We start from the raw sequence: 18,253 nt of genomic DNA, 5'->3' as shown, positions 1-18,253 counted from the left end.
GGTGAAATATACAAGATATTTGGGTATATACCACCTTAGAGGTTGCAGCTTTGGGTATATAGAGTTAATTGCACAAAAATACCACAATTGGGGCTAGGTTAATGAATTGGTATCATTTTTATTTATTTTTTACAAATCGGTGATGGCCGTGATGGCCAGTAATGCAAAGGCAGTGATGGCCGGTTGATGACGTTATGACAGCAATCCTGTCTAGTGGGACCCACAGTCAGCAATGATGTAGCAGCGTATGTTGCACCGAAAGACCTGGGAGGCAGCCGAGGGCTTCCCGGAGTTCCACTACATGCGATTGGAGGGGAGGCATGAAGTGACGAGGACCGATTCGTAACCACCTTGACACCGCGAGCACGTGAAGGTTGTCGATGGTCGTCGGGGATCAACCGATCCTTGTCGCCGGCGGTAGAGCTTGACGGAATCACATACGCGGCCCCTTTCTTTTGAAATTGAGCTGGGCAAGATGCTAGTGGGGTTAAAAGGGCGGCAAGGACAGGAGGAATAGGAGAGGGAAGCCATGGTAGCGACAGGATATTGCTCGGTTTGGTGGCGGCGATTCTGGACGGAGCCGAAGATGACGAGGCTCGCGGGCAAAATTGCGCATGCTTGAAGCTTAAGAGAGGGAGTAGGAATAAATGCAGGGTAGAAGGAGAATTTCGGGGTGCTTTTTGATGGCTGGCAACAAGCGCCGGGAGGCCGTCATTGGAGGAGCTCGGCATGGTAATGAACGACAAAGACAGCATGCCGCGGCGATGCGGACGTACTGAGGGGCTGCGGAATATGCAAAGGAAGCGAAGGGGAGGCAGCAGGAAAGCTCACCGCTGGCCCGGCAAGGTGGAGATGGGAGTGCCGAGAACAGGCTCGCCCGCATACATGCGCTCTGGCGGTAGAGCGGCGAGTAGCACAGGAAGCAGATAGAGAGACGCACATCGGGCATTGAGACGTGGGAGCACGTTGGTGCGAGAAACCGCCAGGTGGAGGTGGAAAGAAAGGGTTGAGTGGCGTCGGTTTCATGCACACAAGGTGCTCGATGGAAAGTTTGCGGCTCAGGAGGAAGAAAGGGAGGATGGCGAGCAGGGCATTGCTCCTGCGTAAGCAATGGAGCATAGGGGAACAATGGTGATGGGGAGGGAGAGTGATGGGGTGTTAGATGCACGGTAGGAGCAGCGTTTTAGTTCCCAAACCTCTCCAACACCAATGCTTCCATGATGTAAGCTGGTTATGTGTTGGCCTCCTTTCCTGTCACGAGAGAGTGACAGGTGTATCTGCTGTGATGACGCCATGTTGCCATCCACCCAACAGTTGCAGTGTTTGATGGGGAGGAGACCCCGTCCACCATGATATACGTGGTTACACAACTCGGAATCACAATAGATATATGAGTGTTGCTGATGGTTTCTTGTTCTCCATTTCTTGGTCAGACCTGCGGTACTTTGTCTTATAAGAAATTATCTAGCTTCTTGGGTGAGCTAATCTTTATTTGATTTGTACGAACAAGGTGGTGACGTTGCAGGCTAGCACAGTGCACAAGATGCTCCGAGTTACAGAGGGTGTGTCCAGCATTTTCACAAGGCCATTTGTGCCAGAACTTTCTGTGTCTTGGTGCATTCAGCACGAACAAGCCCATCATTGAAGTGTCTTCTGGGAATGGCCACGGTGATGAGAGGAAGAATCATTAGGAGTGTGATACAGAGAACAAAGGAGAAAGCAGACGAGCTGGTCTGACACCAGGTTTTACATGAGAAACTCACACTTTTTCTTTGCAGCAGAAAACTAAGCCAAAATTCACACTGCCTTTAAGATCTTGTGGAAGATCCTGTACTCTGGGAGGTATTTAAATGAACCAGATTGTATACATATATCCAACATAATTTGTGGTGATATATAACAAACTTTATAAAAGCATATAGAGCATTGCCAATGATACCTTATTTCAATTCAGGAGCATATAGAGCAGGGCAAGGTGATACGGTATGATCAGGCAAGCCACTTATGAACTCGTTAGCAGCCTGAAGACAGCCATGCAGCATTTTCTTCTCTAACCTTACAAGTCTAGTGGCAACTTCTTTCTTTGGCTCCAAACTGCCCTCGGCCAACTGGCAAACACAAAAGCAGTTCAGTAATGTAACAGAGAAATGAGGAAAATATATACACAAGAACCCACGGCTCGTTACCATTGCTTCATCCTCGTCCAAAGTAGTCGGATAACCAGCCAATCTTGATTTCAGGTAGACAACAAGTTGGTCAAGTACAGCTCGCTCTGAGCATGGACTAACCTAAAGAATAGCAGTTTTAGGTGAAATGTCGCATTTTATACAAACTATCGTGCCATAATCCTATTATCAGAACATATCTTGGTTAGCAGTTTTTCTCTACATTGATAAGAAGTCACATAGATCATTGAGTATATCCCTAATTTCACCCATTGTAATGCAGATAAATGATGCTAGTGTCCCAGCCACCGCTCATTTTGTTTCAGTGATATATGGTTAATGTCGACCAGATATAATCCAGTACAAAAAACCAGGTGGAAACCTTTACTTGACTAGGATCTTGAGCATGCCAAGAAAAGGCTTCAAAAGTAAAACCAATTTCCAGATTACATGTTGAGCTGTATTCAATCTCTCGCTAAAATTTCAACCAAAGGGAAAATACGTATTTTGAATTTTTTGCAAAACCAAGCCAGTTCTCTACATCAAGGGCTTAGCCTAGCACCAGTTTAAAGACTTATAAGCACTATGCAGGTCATGAACGGGTTGGTTACTTTAGGGAATACTACTTTGTTCAACTTGAAAATCTAAACCGAACCTTCCAAATAGAAGCCTCATATAAACCTAAGCAAACAGAAGGTGAATTCAAAGGGTTACAAACAAGAAGCCAAAAAGCCTTGTTCTTTTGTATATATTGCAAATCTGCTGAGACCACGTGGAGTCATATTTTTTTTAAACGTATGATGCACGGTGTTGCATTGTTATCATGTTGCTCCTATATTTTTTTCACGATATTTGACAACATCTAAGCGGGTGTTCACTTTGCTCGGCCACGGTTAACTAAAGTAAGCCTATGTGTAAACCACCTGAGATACAAGTCAAGCTTGATATGAAATAACAGGAACTGCCCCATATAGGTCAAACACCATTCACGACAATCTAGAGATCAGATAGTAATTTATCAAATGCAATATGTTGCAACGTCAAGGATGGTAAGCCGGCTTACTGGACATGTATCACCTTCTGACGAAAGTATACATTGCATTTCATCTGGATCTGAAATGTATCCTAGTCTCAAGTATGGCAGCATTTCAGAAATAGTTTCCTTCTCTTTGCCTACACAGACCTGAAAAGTGAGGCATATCAATATTCAACACATTCTACTCTCAACTAAATAGGAAAAAGGAATTGAAAGTCCCACTTGGAATTTTTGGATAGCAAGCTTTCCATTTCTTTGAGCGACCATTCTCTTCTCTTGGTATTGAGGATCTTCAGTGTTTAGGGATGCCTGTGATAATAATTTAGGCTTGGTTACAACAACCAAATAAGGACTGTAAAACAGTTTTAGAAATCCCACCTCGATTGCTATGCGATCATATGGATTGTCTTCATCAACAAAACCATAATTGAGAAGCAACCTGGAGTTTGGTTGAGGCCCACACCTGGATAATTATATATTTAAAATCATTGCATACAAGAACAGTACATGAGATCTGTCTACAACATAAATCAGCATCCTAATTACCAAATATAATGAATGAGGACAAGATCAATGCACTGAAGCAAACATAATACCAAACAATTATTGGTTCTCCTGCTTTGTACGGCCGATCGACCAGCAACCGAACAGAACCATCAACAGCAGTCAGCATTGCTTTGCAGTTGCTCTTGTACGTCAACAGTGGTGGGCCCAAGGGAACTAGTGCAAATCTTCGAGCTAAACTAACCTTCTGCTCTTGAGATAAGAAGTACAACAAAGTCAATGGAATGCAGTTTGGGTATGGAGAAATCACAAGCAATGCAATGTTGTTCTCACACAAAACATTAAGCAAATAAGACAGATTTTAAAAAAAATCTGCACTAAATATGGAAAGATAATCTAGAGACAATTGAGCATTGACTGCGAAAGAACAAGATATGTAACTTACAAACTTTCCTAGTGTTACGCTCAAACACTTCATCTACCGTTTGTTCACGATCGTGGTACGTGTGCCTCGCCCGATTCTATCTCCTATCGCTTTCATCTCCCTTCGCTAACCCAGCCACCCAGGACCCAACAGGCGCACCGTACTTTCGCTCGACCCCCTCTGTCATATTGATTCCCCATCACCACCATGTCGGCGGTCGGCGTAGTCGAACTCCGCCAAGGCGCTGCCCCGCACTGATCCCGCGTGGCCACGTACGCGACACAACGTGGCGGAGTCAGCTCGCACCAGCGCTTCTCCCGGGCCACGCAGAACCACAACCATGGGTCATCTACCCAAAATCCGGCAACCGTCCGCGGTAGCACCGTCTCCTCCTGTCCTCCAACGGACCACGGCCATACCCATGCCACCATCCACGTCGCACCGCTGTTGTCCCCATCCAAGTGGGCCACAGTGTCGCCATCGAGCTCAAACCGCACACCCACATCCTCGCCAAGCCGGCGCCATCTCCGATCTCATGGGGTGCCATCTCCCAGCCCCATAGAAGGCACAGCATGTATAGGTCCAGTTACCACCATTGCATTTTGATGTAGCCCACCTCAGTTACCATTGTTCCTGTGATATAGTTACCAATTACCTATGTTACCTTACCACAATGAAAATGATGTAGTTATCTACATTTCAGAGTTATCATCATAAAATTACAGTTATTGAACTCTATAATTATAATTACCACCATGGCACTGATTTTAGTTTCCCAGCTATTCGGGTTACAATTATCATCAAAGCATTGTGTAATTAACCCGTAGTTCATGTTAGAGTTGCCACCCATCTTCCATTGATATAAATATAGATGTCCAACTTCCGTTGCAGTTACAACACCATGGCAAATGAATGTGATTATCCAGTTGCCTAGGTTTCCAGGTATCAACATGGCACCGACAGCCACCCAGTTGTTTATGGTATAGTAACCATCATAGCACTAGTATAGTACCAATCATCCAAGTTACTGTTCAAAAAAAGTTACCCATCATCCAAGTTACAATTACCAACACCGCAATTATGTAGTTACCTTAGCTAATTGACGCAGCGCCTGTAGCTCTGCTCGAGGTCGTCCAAATCGACCATAGCGCTGAAGGGAGCGCGTCGAACAAGCGCCTGCCTCTTTTCTTGAGTTTGTTAAAAGTCCTAGTCTTGAGCCCTTTAAGGATCAGTGTGTTAGCTCATTCTGCCAGCCCGTTGCTGCGTGGATGAGCGACGGAGGCAAAGCACAGCCTGACCCCAAGCTCCACACAGTACTAAGTGAACGTGGCGCTGGTGAATTGGGTGTCGTTATCAGTAATGATATGGTTGGGTACCCCAAAGCAGCACACAATTCCTATGAAGAGTTTGGTCGCCGTATTCGCGGTGACCTTGGCGACGGGCTCGACTTTAGTCCACTTGGTAAATTTGTCAATGGCGACGTAAAGGTACTTGTAGCCCCCAACTGCTCGGGGGAATGGCCCCAAGATATCCAATCCCCAAACTGCGGAGGGTCATGAGAGGGGGGTGTTTTGAAAAGCCTGAGCGGGTTGACGAACCCGCTTTGCATGGAACTGACAAACCTCGTAGCTTTGAACTAGCTCGATGGCATCCTGGAGGATGGTTGGCCAGTAGAAGCCTTGCCGGAAGGCCTTCCGACCAGCGTGCATGATGATGCGTGGCTACCGCACTCGCCTCCAAGGATATCCACGAGCAGGTCGCGGCCTTCTTCCTGAGAAATACACTCAAGGAGGACCTGATTTGCACTATGCCGATAGAGATCTCCATCCATCACAGCATAACGCTTCGCTTGTCGGGCGATCCTCTCTACAGTGGCATTATGTTGGGGAAGGATATTTTCTTTCAGGTAAATTCGGAGATCCAAAAAGGTGTTTTGAGAACAAAAGGTCCGTGCTCACCAAGGTGTGGTTTCAGGTCGAGAGTTCCTGTGATAGGATTCCCACATCCTAGAACTAGCTCACCAAGCTCAACGATGTCGAAAACCATGTTCTCAGTCGGTATCTTTGGTGCCGAAGGTGACCATCAAAGACACATGTCCGATTGGTACAGTAACCCACCCCTAAATGGATTTGTCGGTTGCAAACGCCATGAGGGGCACTTGCATCTTCTCGAAGACAGCAGGTGACAGGATAGAGGCATGCGCCCCCGTCCACCAACTTGTTGGTAACCTTGATGTTGTCGATCGTCGGAGAGACCACCAACGGGAGTTGGCCCACGCCCATCGTGCTCTTAGGCTGGTCTTTGTGGCTGAACGTGATAAGTGTTTTTGATCACCAAAGAGGTGGGGATGCCTCGATACTCGAAAGCAATGCATTGACTTCTCGCTCCAACAGCTTGAGTTGTCGGCGCGGAGCGGATGTGGGTGCGCTCCCATGGATGCATGCTGCAACTCTGGACCCTAGGGGGGCCAAAATGCCGTCTTGATAGTCGTGGTCCTCGCCACCACTGCGTTTGTGGCAAAGATGGCGCTTGTTCGCACCGCGTCGGGTGTCGCACTCCATGTCACGGCAAGCTCGGCATCAGTTACGAGTGAGGGCTTCGCTGTCTTTGCAATCCGCGAGAGCATGCCAATCGGAGAGGTGCTCAGGGCACACCATACGCCAGTGTCCTCGAAGGCATCGGTCCTCTTCTTGCCGTCGAGGACGTCACAAAGATCTTCGGCACACGTCAGGACAGAATTGATAACCGTGAGACGAGGTCTACGACGGCACCTCCTAATCCCACCAAGCACAAGGCCTGATGGCTTCTGCGGTAGGGAGCCCTTACTAACATCTGAGCGAGACGATACATGTCTCGCTGACCTACGGGGGCCTCCTGGCCTGGCCCCTTACCATGGTGACAAAGTACTCCATGAGCGACGCCTTCAACATCAAGATCCCCTTCGACAAGTACTCCGTGAGCGACACCTTCAGCATCACCGACTTGGCCCCTTACCATGGTGACGAAGTTTTGGATCTGAGGACAGATCTTCCCCAAGGGGGAGCGGGGAGATGGTGCAGAGCACCCCATGGACATCACCATCGATCCTACGCCAACATCCCAAGCGCCAAGTGGGCCAACAACTAGAGCACACAAACGTGGCATTGAAATCGAGGTGAACTCGCTCCTCTTTGAACTTTGTACACATTCATATGAGACATGGCTACTACCTCAAACGTATACCCTAAGCAACTCAGGCACCAAGGGATTGACCATGAAGAAGCGAGGACACAAGGCTAAGTCATAGCAGAAGAGAAGGAAGGTGGAAAAAGTCGCAGCTACTACACAACAACCAGACGTCTGGCCAGCTACCCGGGCGTCTGGGTTAAGCCTGGACGAAAAGGCTCTCTGGCCCATATGCAACATCAAAAGGTTTTTCGCAAAGCCGGACGTCCTGCCAGCTACCCAGACGCACGACCCCTAGAGCGTGCACCACGGGAGCCAACCCAGTCCAAGCACCGGCTATAGCCGCCAAACGTCCAGCTTGCCACCCAAATGGTCAGGCCTCTTACCGGACATCTGACCTACCTACTTTCCAGTTTGGACGAGAGCCATGTATCCCATCTCCTAAGCCATGTATCCCATCTCCTACCTCCCCCATCTCGGCCCTAGACTATATTAACCAAGCCCCTCGCTTTCTAGGGTTAGCAAAGCATATTAGACCTTCTTGAGAGAACTTTGCTCATCTACGGATCTACCCCTTCTCCATTGGAGACTAAGGCCTCCATTACGAGAAGAATCCCAAGGGCTTTCCAAGACCTCCATGTCCTTAGGATTGGGGAAGATCTATCTCTCAAGACCTCACTTCCCCTTAGGGATTTGGGAAGAACTTTACCTAGCTACTTGTTTCCTTTTGTTAACTGCGGATCTAGTACAGCCTCTTTGCTTGGATGCTTGGAGAGCACATGTGTCATGTGGACCTTGTTCTTCTAGTGAATTTCCCTTGTGTTTGTTGTGTTCTTGTGTGTTCTTCCTCTTGATCCCTCCAAATTGTGAAGAATTGGCACAATTGGGGCTTTGCCCTACATCATTTTGGGCTACTGAAGCCAGGTTGAATCTCCATATAAACCTCTTCTTGAAGATCTCCATGCAAGAATCCATTCTTGACATCCAACTGATGCAGTAGCCAACCAAAGTTAGCATCAGAAGAAATAAGATTTCTTATTGTACTCACATTTGCAACTGGTGCAAAGGTCTGGTCATAGTCAATCTCGTAGGTTTAACTGTAACCCCTTGCCGCTAGTCTCGCCTTGTACCGTTCTACTTTCCCTTCCAAGGTTCTACTTTCTCTTCTAGGGTTTGCTTGACGCTATACACCCATTTGCAAGTAACTGGACTTTTTCCTTCTGGAATAGGAACAAGATCCCATTTCTTCTCCTTTGCACATGTCTACTTGGATCTCTCGAAGATGGTATATGTAACACCCTGAGTTTTACCTCCTCATAACTTAGAGCTAATAGTGTTGTTAGGACCCTTAGTGGTGTTTGAATTTAAATTTTTGCTTCTTAATTTGGATCTTTTGAATTTCTTCTGTTTGAAATTGACTTGGATCTTCTGCTTGCATAAGGTGCTCTATCTCTTAGGAAAAATCCTATAGCTATTCTACTCCAGTACTTCATCTCGAACTTCTACCACTGATCATGCGATGGGAATAGCTCATAAAATATTTTCTTACAAAAAGTATTTTTTCAAATTTAGGATTTCAAAAAAAACTGAGTTAAGGCTTGAACTACAAGTACTTAATTTAGGTGGAATAAAAACTTTGCAAAGCTATATTTGGATCATTTTAGATTAGGACTTCCCAAAACCACCAAAATATTATTTTCAAAAGTAAACTACTCCCTCTGATCCATAGTACTTGTCGTTCAAATGGATGTATCTAGCACTGAAATACGTCTAGATGAGCGACAAGTAATATGGATCAGAGGGAGTAGTACTTTTTTATCAGCTTTTTCTCAAGGCCAAAAATGGTGCTTAATACGTTAAAAATATTTTCCTGTTTCAAAAATATATGAGAAAATTTAGAGAGGCTCAGGAGACTTTCCACATATATGAGTTTCAACCCATGGTCATGACTAAAATTTTGACTAGATCTACAATTTCAGCTCTGCCAATTTCTAGGGTTTGAAACTTCTACACAGAGAATTATCTCCAAAAATTCTCAAATAATTCATGCCATAAATGTTTGTCAAATATCCATCCTACCAAATTTCAGCAACCAGATCATCCATTAGCTTAGTGAAATATCTGTTTTTCCATTTCATGCAGAAACTTTTGAAAATTTTGTGAAACAAAGTTACTTTGTTTTGCCTCAAATTTTTACCAGAGGTTTCTTATCCATTCATCCTCATCCAGTGCAAGTGCCAGCACTCAGCTCAGCTCAGAAATGTCCAAACACCCCTGCCTAACCTTCTGGACAGTGTGTAAAACTGTAAATGCAGTCTTTGTCTCACCCTAGACCAAAGCCTTGCCACCTAGCCACCCCCAGGTCGACCCACATCAATTCCAGCACCGTGGCAACACCCTAGACATCTTAATTCTCTCACTGGCACTCTGGACAAACCAAGTCAGACCCAACAGTGAACTAATTGGCACTGCTCAGCCCCCTGCATTGCTCCAGTGCACCCCTGGCAGAAGGATCATGTCACAGCCCTCCTTGTGAACTCCCGCGGGCGTTGGGCAAAGCCCCAGCTCTCCCACACCTCTTCTATGCTCTATGGACACTCGTGTCCGAAGCTGAGAGCACACGCCGCGTGTGCCCCCAGCTGTCGATCCCTCCCTCTTCCAAAGCCATGCATCGTTCTCCTGGCACTCCCCCAAGACCCCCAGACAAGCTTACTCTCCCCCTCTCTTCCAAAGCCATGCATCGTTCTCCTGGCACTCCCCCAAGACCACCAGACAAGCTTACTCTCCCCCTCTCGCTCTCATTCTCTCCCAAACACCTTGGTCGGAGCTTGAGCACGCTCCAGATTGAAGTTTTGACCCTCGAGGTCGAAACTTGCTCTCGGGCGAGCGCCGGGCCCAACTATCTTTTCCAATCAGCTCAAAATCACCCAATCGAACCTTAGAACCAAAAGCCCTTTCGATTGACGTCGAAAACCTCGAATTCGAGCAGCTCTTCGCGGCCTCGGGTCGCCGCGAAATCAGGCAATACAGACCACCATTCGACCTCCTTCCTCTTCCTATAGCTTCATCTCATCGCTAGGAATCTCATGCAACTTTTATTTTCTAGCACCGCAGCCGGAATCGAGCCATTCATCGACGAGCTCGAGCACCACCACTTGGGAGCGTTACCGCCGTCAAGTTCTTCGTTGCCAGCCGGCGTCTCGACCTCCATTCGATGCGATGTGCTCCCTTGAGCTCGCACATATCGCCGGCGCTTCCAACGGTGGCCGGTAGCACCTGCCATCGGCCGCCGACCGAGGCCCCTATCTCCTCCGTTCTGGCGGGAGGAGGAAGACGAACCTACCCAGGGGCCCCGCCATTCAGCCGGCTAGTAATTGATGGGTGGGCCACACCATTAAGTGGAAACGGTTTTGACTGGATCCGCCTCCCCGCGACGGAAGCGTACTCCAAAGAATGCGCCTTCGACGTCACGGTCTTTTCTCACGTGGCCGAGCGGCTGGGCCGGACCCAGTTCACTGCGCCGCTAAGTCGCGCCCAGTGCGCACTTCTGCCGCTCCAGATCGGGCCAGTTTTGGCCCAGTCAGGTATGCCCTTTTTCTTTTTCTTTATTCCAGAGACCTTGTTCAAATCCTAGGAAATTCAAATGGAATCCAAATTTGATGCTTCAAATTCCTAGATGCTCCTAAATTCATGCTCTATCGAATGGAGTAACATGCACATTTTTCCAGTAGGTTTTTCTATACTGTTATATAGCAAACCTAATTTTCTTTCATATAAAGTCAACCTTTGAAAGTTCCTAGAATATGTTAAGCTTCATGCACTAGCCAACGCAACCAAAAGTCCCAACCGATGGAAAGGGCTGGTGCAACCCACATATACTGTAACAGGATAATCATTTGTACACCAAATTTGGTGATTCAAATTCCTAGCTACTTCTAAGTTCATAACCTATTTGGTGAACATTTTTGCCATGCACTATTTCTACACCGAGAATTATTAGGCCATTTCTACATATATAGTCACATTTGCAAATCCTAGGAAAATCATTTGAACTCCAGATCCAGTGAAACCAACTCCTAAATGTGTCTAAAATCTCAACCTATCTAATGAGTGCCTCCACTCATTTTTACAAAAGGTGTTTCCATATAGCTCTTTAGCAAATCTTTCTTCCTTTGATCCAACTTTAGTGAGTTGCCCAAAAATCCCTATAGCTCTAAAATCAGTAGGTTCACCTTGGTTATTTTTCATATAACCAAAGAAGTCCTAGAAAAGTAGAAGCAATATTTTTAGAGCACTTTTACGTTTCTGCCCTATGTCGTGTTGCTTAATGTGTTAAGTTTTGGCATTAGATAACAATGTAGACGAAGGATTCGGACAAGGACCAGAAGCTTTTGAAGACTTTTCTGAGCCAGGCAAGCAACCTTTTGACCATGTTGATCACCCATATATTTTTCTCATTGAGTAGAATTATTTTCATGCATTGGAAACTATGACTAAATGCATTGCTAGTTTAGTTGATCCTACTTGCATGTTATATGTGTTACCCTAGCTGCCGATAATACTTGTCCTTGTCAACCCGGGAAACACTTGGTGGGCATAGCTATGCTATGGTAGTTGCTTAGCCATGCAAAATGGGTAGCAAGATGTAGGTTGGACACAAAACAAACTTATTCAAAAGTTTTATGAAAACCCCGTCGGATGACATTGGTGCCCGAGGGAGGAAGTAAATGAAGGTTTTCATAAAGGATTAGATTTAAGCATGTGACCGTCGGCCCAACATTTAGCGCAACCACGATACCCTGGTATGGGACAGACGTTACCTTGTTCGATACTAGTAGAGTGCCCACATTACTAGTGACGGGAGTGGACGTACTCACTCTCGATATGGAGTCGCTCTCGACATACTAAGGCGGCTTATCATGGTTTTTACTCGCATCGGGCACACCGTTGGTACCCTCATGTGTGTGTGATATGTTGACAATTGAGGTAGCACCTCAGAAGCCAAGGCTATGATATGATGAAAAGTGTTGGACAAGGGGTAGGTACCAATCGAGTGGACTCTCTATTAGTGTCATCTGGGAAAAGGTAATGATCGGGTGCTTATCTCAGGTACAAAGTGAGTTTGTACAATGAGATGTCGTGGTAGACACGGAAGTTCCCTGATTCTTGTAGGTAAAGTGTGCAACCTTTGTAGAGTGCAAAACTATTCAAATAGTCGTCCTCGGTTAAGGACAGTTGGAATGACCATGCTTAGACTATGTCCATAAAAGTTGGTGATGATGATGAGAATGGTGATGATATGAGAAAGATGATGATGGAAATGACGGTACACGGTACCAAGAATTATGAGATGAGATGACCAAGTTGATGTTCAACATAAGCTATTATATCACCGTGGTTCTTCGGACCACGAGGCCTCGTTGTTTTCAAAACATAGGTCATGAGCATTTGAAAGTTAGCTTTCCACAAATTGCTAAACATAGTGTAGAGCTTTCATTGTACTAAACCTTGCATGAATATTCTGCTATTACATATTTTGGGTTGCTTGCAAGTACATTCAAATGTACTCACCTGGCTTGTCCCTGGCTATTAACTTAGCCAGGAATGGAAGACACTAGCTTTGAAGATGAGTTCTTCGACGACGCCCCTACGAACTAGGCCGCTTCCCCAGTCAGCTTGCATGTATGTTATGGCTTACTACGTGAGTTCAAGCTACCGTCGATGTTTCTGCTGCAGTATTTCTTCTGGAGTTGCCTTTATGGCTTATCTATGTAAGACTAGACCATGATGGTCATCTCTATGTAAGACTTATTCGTGTTGTAATGGATGTATGCTTGTGATATCAGTTCATTGTACTTAGTGGCACACCGATCATGGGACCACTATTAGATGAGGTGGGTTCGATCTTATCGGCCAGTGCCCTCACAGTATACTACTTGACTCTCCTATGTTGTGGGCCTATAGGTTCGAGCCCAATGACGAGCATGCAATGGAGGAGGTCAAGCACAAGAGAGCGCCTACACCATCAACGAGGGAAGCATGGAAGCAAAGAAGGAACCACGAATACGGCGGCCCGGAGCGCGAAGACGGTGCCCGAAGGCCAGTGAGGCCCGACAGTCCAACCGTATGTTTGACATGTCAGATAGCCCGACTTGGCGTTGCTCTCTAGACCATGTCAGACTTTGGGTCGGACATGGGGTTAGAACCTCCAACATGTCAGGCTATCAGGCTTAAGTTGGACTATCCGACTTTGCCTGCATGCACTAAGATGGGCCCAACCCGTGTATCTTCCTTTCCTACTTACCCTTCGTGAGTGGACCTATATATACCTCTGCCCCGCCTCAGATCTAGGGTTAGCTAAGAAATGACTAGACATTAGAGCTTAGCTCATGTACCTCCCTTGTGGGATTACTCTTACATGGAGATTTGCTCCCTTAGTTGAGATCAAGGCCTCTTGAGGGGAAGACTCCATAGGAGTAACAAGACCTCCACTTGTGGGAAGATTCCTCCATGGAATTCAAGACCTCCATGTCTTAGGACTTGGGGAAGAACCCTAGCATGTTACATCTCTCTCTTGTGGATGATTTGGATCAACTATTTATCCACCTTTTGTTGCAACTTATGTGTCGATTTGTGCTAGTTTTCCTTGTGATTTCCCCCGTGTTCTTCCTCAAATCCACCTCCAATTCGTGAAGATTGGGCCATCCTAATGGCTTGCCCCATATCACATGTGATCTAATTAAAATGAAAAATATTTACAGCTAAACTGTTTAATTCATATGACACCATACATTACTCACTTGCGAAACAAATATTAAGCCCCGACTTCAAACAAATGGAAATAAATCAAATGGCGCAGGCGCCATGTTGGAGAACCACAAATAAATGCTTGGCATATTACCTGCAAATGAACCACACAAGACTGTACTGCAACAAATGCCTGCTTGAAGATCTCAAACGGAAACGCCTCAGTAGGTACATCAAAAGGGTATTGCTGCATAAAATTCACATGAGAATAAAGAACCGACGCAACAAACTCTCGTGGAAAAAAGATAAGGAGGATCAAGAAAATACCTTAAACAATGAACCTGCCATGAACCACAATGTGTCAAGCTCATTATACTCTCTTCTTATTCCCTCATCTCTAACAACAACTTCATCCTGAATCATGAGAAAATCAAAGCTGGGATGTTTATGGTCTTCTCAAATATTAATTAATCTCGAATTAAAGAAATTAGATGATAAGTCAACATTAGTAGATACAAACACTAACCCTCATGGGGCTGCCATTCAGGTAATCCAGTTCACTTTCAATCCATAAAAGAGGTGATTCAACAGCTAGTTGCCCCCTGCCTCGCTGACGATCAAGTTCTTTAATATACGGGTACCAAAGTGAATCTCTTCCTTGCTTCTTCTCATACATCAGATACAATGCCAAGCATGCCAGCTCAGACAATTTGTTTGTTGTTAACAATTCAGCTGCATGGTAGAAAAAAAACGTAGCATTACATCATTTACATGTTCTTCTCTTGGTGTCTACATGAGAGCATTATGCCATTGGGATCTGTAGTTGTTTCACTTTAGGAAAACCAATGCTATTAGGAGAAACATGACAGACATAAGCACCAAAAATTATTACTAATTCAGATAATGAGAAGACTGTGCATATCACATATGCAAAATATGTAACTTGAATATAAGAAATATTATATCAGTTTCCAAGTGTTTCATGGTTAAACTACTTCCAACCAAACTGTACTTATACTGTTCTTTCTCTTATACTAGTATCATGTAATTTTAAAAGCTAAAAACTCGTTGTTACAATCATAGAACAAAATAAACATCAAAAGGAATGCTACAGATAAATATGCGAATCAATTGAAGCTATTGAAGAATAGATAGGGATTATGTCCAAATTCCTAACTGATAATGCTCTTTTAGCTTTATAATCAACACCCATGTTAAGGTTGGAAACTGGAACACAAAATTTGTTCCCAGGTTCCAGCAAGGGATATATTTGCACAAATCCTACACCACAAATAGGATGTTGCATTTTCTCCACTTGTGTGTGGGAAGACAAAAAATCAATTAGGACCACCTAACTCAGAAGAGACAATTGTTACTCTTTTTGACATAGAGATGAGCTTGACCGAAAAATGTGTAAGCATGACACTGTTGAGAAAGGTAATGTTAAATATCTGAATAAAGCAGATTCACAAACTGTAGCTGCAATTGAATCATGCTTCATAAAAGCATACGTCAGTGAACTCCAGATATACTACAGCACAGTTACTAACTTACAAAGAAAATTCCCCAGACCACATACGTATTGCTGGTAACAAGACTACCAAGAAACTACGTGGTATTGCAACACATAGAAGTGGAAAGAACATCTTACATAAGAAATGACCTGCACAATATTTCTACAAATTATTTTCATATGTAACCTACTCAGGGCAGGAACGATTTCGGCGTAATACCATTACAAATGTCAAATTCATTTATTATTAGATTACCAAATGACAGAACTCGGCCGGTCTAGAGCCAGAGGCCAACTCACCGACCGACTCGTCGCCGAGAACCCGCTCCAGTGTGACAACGAGCGACATGGGCACCTCGAACGCCACATCCCCCGCCTGTGCAAGCAAGCAGAAAGCCGCATCAGGATCGCATGTTCACCGCCGAGTCAACAACTAACCCTGCTTGCTCAGTACCTCGAGGTCCTGCCCAGCAGCGACGAAGTGTAATGGCCGGTCTTTGCCCCCGCGAGAGCACGGGACGGGGCGCTCCAGGATGGCCACCTTGCCCGGCGGCAGCCCATTCGTGAGTAGCCAGTCAGAGAACCCGCCAGCGGAGGATGCCGACGAGCACGCGGCGGGGGAGGGCGGCCCCTGGGCCCCGGAGGAGGAAAGGAGGGTGTCGGCGTGGCAGGCGGCGAGGCGGAGGCGGGAGCACGAGCGCGAGCGGGGTCGGGGGAGGCGGCGCAGGAAACAGGGGAGAAGGAGGCGATGGTGGGTGCCGGACAAGGCGGAGGAGGCCATGGGTGGCGCTCGAGATTCGGGCGACCGGTTGGTGTGGATGAGGGAAAGGCGCGACTGGGCCAGGTGGAGCCATATTCATCACGGACAAGAGACATCGGATCCTAATTAGATTAGCCACGAAAGTGTTATTCTAAGCTCGAGCTCAGATGAGCTCGTTATCTCCATCCTGAGCTAGCACTAAGATTCGCACCGTGCCAGGTGTTCATGTGTGTATTCGGAGTTGTATATTCCCATATCTCGCTAACAATGGCCCATCCAAGCCCGTATTGTGACGGCAACGGCCGCCCGCTTGGCGGCTCAGACGGGGATAGTCGTCCTGTGCTACGGCTCAGACGTTGGATGTTGGTGGGCCTCCGGCCGCTTCATTATTTGTGCACGGCAGCCAATCCATGGGCTTTTCTTGAACGATTCTTTCCTCAAAGCGTTCCTCTCTTTTTCTTCAACCTCGCCACCAAGAACCAGATTGGGAACCATGACTAGTTCATCTTCTTCGTCTCAAGTCGACGATGCACTCCCGCTGATTCCTTGCCCATCATGTGGCGACAAGGTGGTCACCTTCATTTCACGTGCTAGGAAACGCTTCTACAAGTGCGTCAGAAAAGTTATAAGTTTTCCATTGCAAACAAAACTCCATTTTAGCCATCCAGATCCCCTTTTCTGAACATGAACATGATTCATGTGGGTTGGGTTATGCATGTTTTTGTTGGGGAACGCAGTATTTTAAAAAAATCCATACGATCACGCAAGATCTATCTAGGAGATGCATAGCAACGAGAGAGGAGAGTGTGTCTACGTACCCTCATAGACCGAAAGCGGAAGCGTTGAATAACGCGGTTGATGTAGTCGAACGTCTTCGCGATCCAACCGATCAAGTACCGAACGCACGGCACCTCCGCGATCTGCACACGTTCAACTCGGTGACGTCTCTCGTACTCTTGATCCAGCTGAGGCCAAGGGGGAGTTTCGTCAGCACGACGACGTGATGACGGTGATGATGAAGTTACCGACACAGAGCTTCGCCTAAGCACTATAACGATATGACCGAGGTGGAATTATGTGGAGGGGGCACCGCACACGGTTAAACAATCAACTTATGTGTTTATGGGGTGCCCCCTCCCCCGTATATAAAGGAGTGGAGGAGGAAAGGGCCGGCCCTCATAGGACGCGCCCAAGGGGGGGTAGGTTTCCCCCTTTCCTAGTAGGAGTAGGAAAAGAAGAGGGAGAGAGAGGGAAGGAAAAGGGGGCCAGCCCCCCACCCAATTCGGATTGGGTTTGGGGGGCGCCCTCCACCTGGCTGCCTCCTCCTCTCTCCCACTAAGGCTCAATAAGGCCCATTGACTCCCCGAGGGGTTCCGGTAACCCCCGGTACTCTGGTAAATGTCCGAACTCATCCAGAACCATTCTGATGTCCAAACATAGCTTCCAATATATCGATCTTTATGTCTTGACCATTTCGAGACTCCTCGTCATGTCCATGATCACATCCAGGACTCCGAACTACCTTCGGTACATCAAAACACATAAACTCATAATACCGATTGTCATCAAACGTTAAGCGTGCGGACCCTACGGGTTCGAGAACTATGTAGACATGATCGAGACTCATCTCCGGTCAATAACCAATAGCGGAACCTGGATGCTCATATTGGTTCCTACATATTCTACGAAGATCTTTATCGGTGAAACCGCATAACAACATACGTTGTTCCCTTTGTCATCGGTATGTTACTTGCCCGAGATTCGATCGTCGGTATCCTCATACCTAGTTCAATCTCGTTATCGGCAAGTCTCTTTACTCATTCCGTAATGCATCATCCTGTAACTAACTCTTTAGTCACATTGCTTGCAAGGCTTATAGTGATGAGCATTACCGAGAGGGCCCATAGATACCTCTCCGACAATCTGAGTAACAAATCCT

The 18,253-nt window shown here is 46.2% G+C and overlaps 1 protein-coding gene across 7 annotated transcripts in view; it reads right to left on the bottom strand.

Moving 5' to 3' along the window:
- Positions 1 to 16,391, bottom strand: part of LOC123102744 (fructose-bisphosphate aldolase-lysine N-methyltransferase, chloroplastic) — a 36,669-nt gene extending 20,278 nt beyond the window's left edge. For 3 of the 7 annotated variants that reach the window (XR_006449250.1, XR_006449249.1, XR_006449251.1), the window contains exons 1-10: positions 16,009 to 16,389; positions 15,855 to 15,930; positions 14,568 to 14,773; positions 14,369 to 14,455; positions 14,196 to 14,288; positions 3,798 to 3,952; positions 3,424 to 3,664; positions 3,229 to 3,348; positions 2,187 to 2,288; positions 1,940 to 2,108 (exon numbers count right to left, since the gene is read on the bottom strand). Coding sequence is in view for 1 of the 7 variants with exons in the window: in XM_044524174.1 (XP_044380109.1) it covers positions 1,941 to 2,108; positions 2,187 to 2,288; positions 3,229 to 3,348; positions 3,424 to 3,664; positions 3,798 to 3,952; positions 14,196 to 14,288; positions 14,369 to 14,455; positions 14,568 to 14,773; positions 15,855 to 15,930; positions 16,009 to 16,335 (1,575 nt within the window). In the remaining 6 variants the exon portion in view is untranslated. Of the gene's footprint in view, positions 1 to 1,419; positions 1,654 to 1,763; positions 2,109 to 2,186; positions 2,289 to 3,228; positions 3,349 to 3,423; positions 3,665 to 3,797; positions 3,953 to 14,195; positions 14,289 to 14,368; positions 14,456 to 14,567; positions 14,774 to 15,854; positions 15,931 to 16,008 lie in introns of those variants that run through there. The other 4 variants (XR_006449252.1, XR_006449255.1, XM_044524174.1 and 1 more) reach the window with 4 other exon arrangements.
- Between the last annotated feature and the right edge of the window lie 1,862 nt (positions 16,392 to 18,253).

The sequence above is a fragment of the Triticum aestivum genome, chromosome 5A (assembly GCF_018294505.1).
Source record: "Triticum aestivum cultivar Chinese Spring chromosome 5A, IWGSC CS RefSeq v2.1, whole genome shotgun sequence".
Classification (NCBI taxonomy): domain Eukaryota; kingdom Viridiplantae; phylum Streptophyta; class Magnoliopsida; order Poales; family Poaceae; genus Triticum; species Triticum aestivum.
Note: the sequence above shows the minus strand (reverse complement) of the source record. Positions and strands in the feature narration are given on the sequence as shown.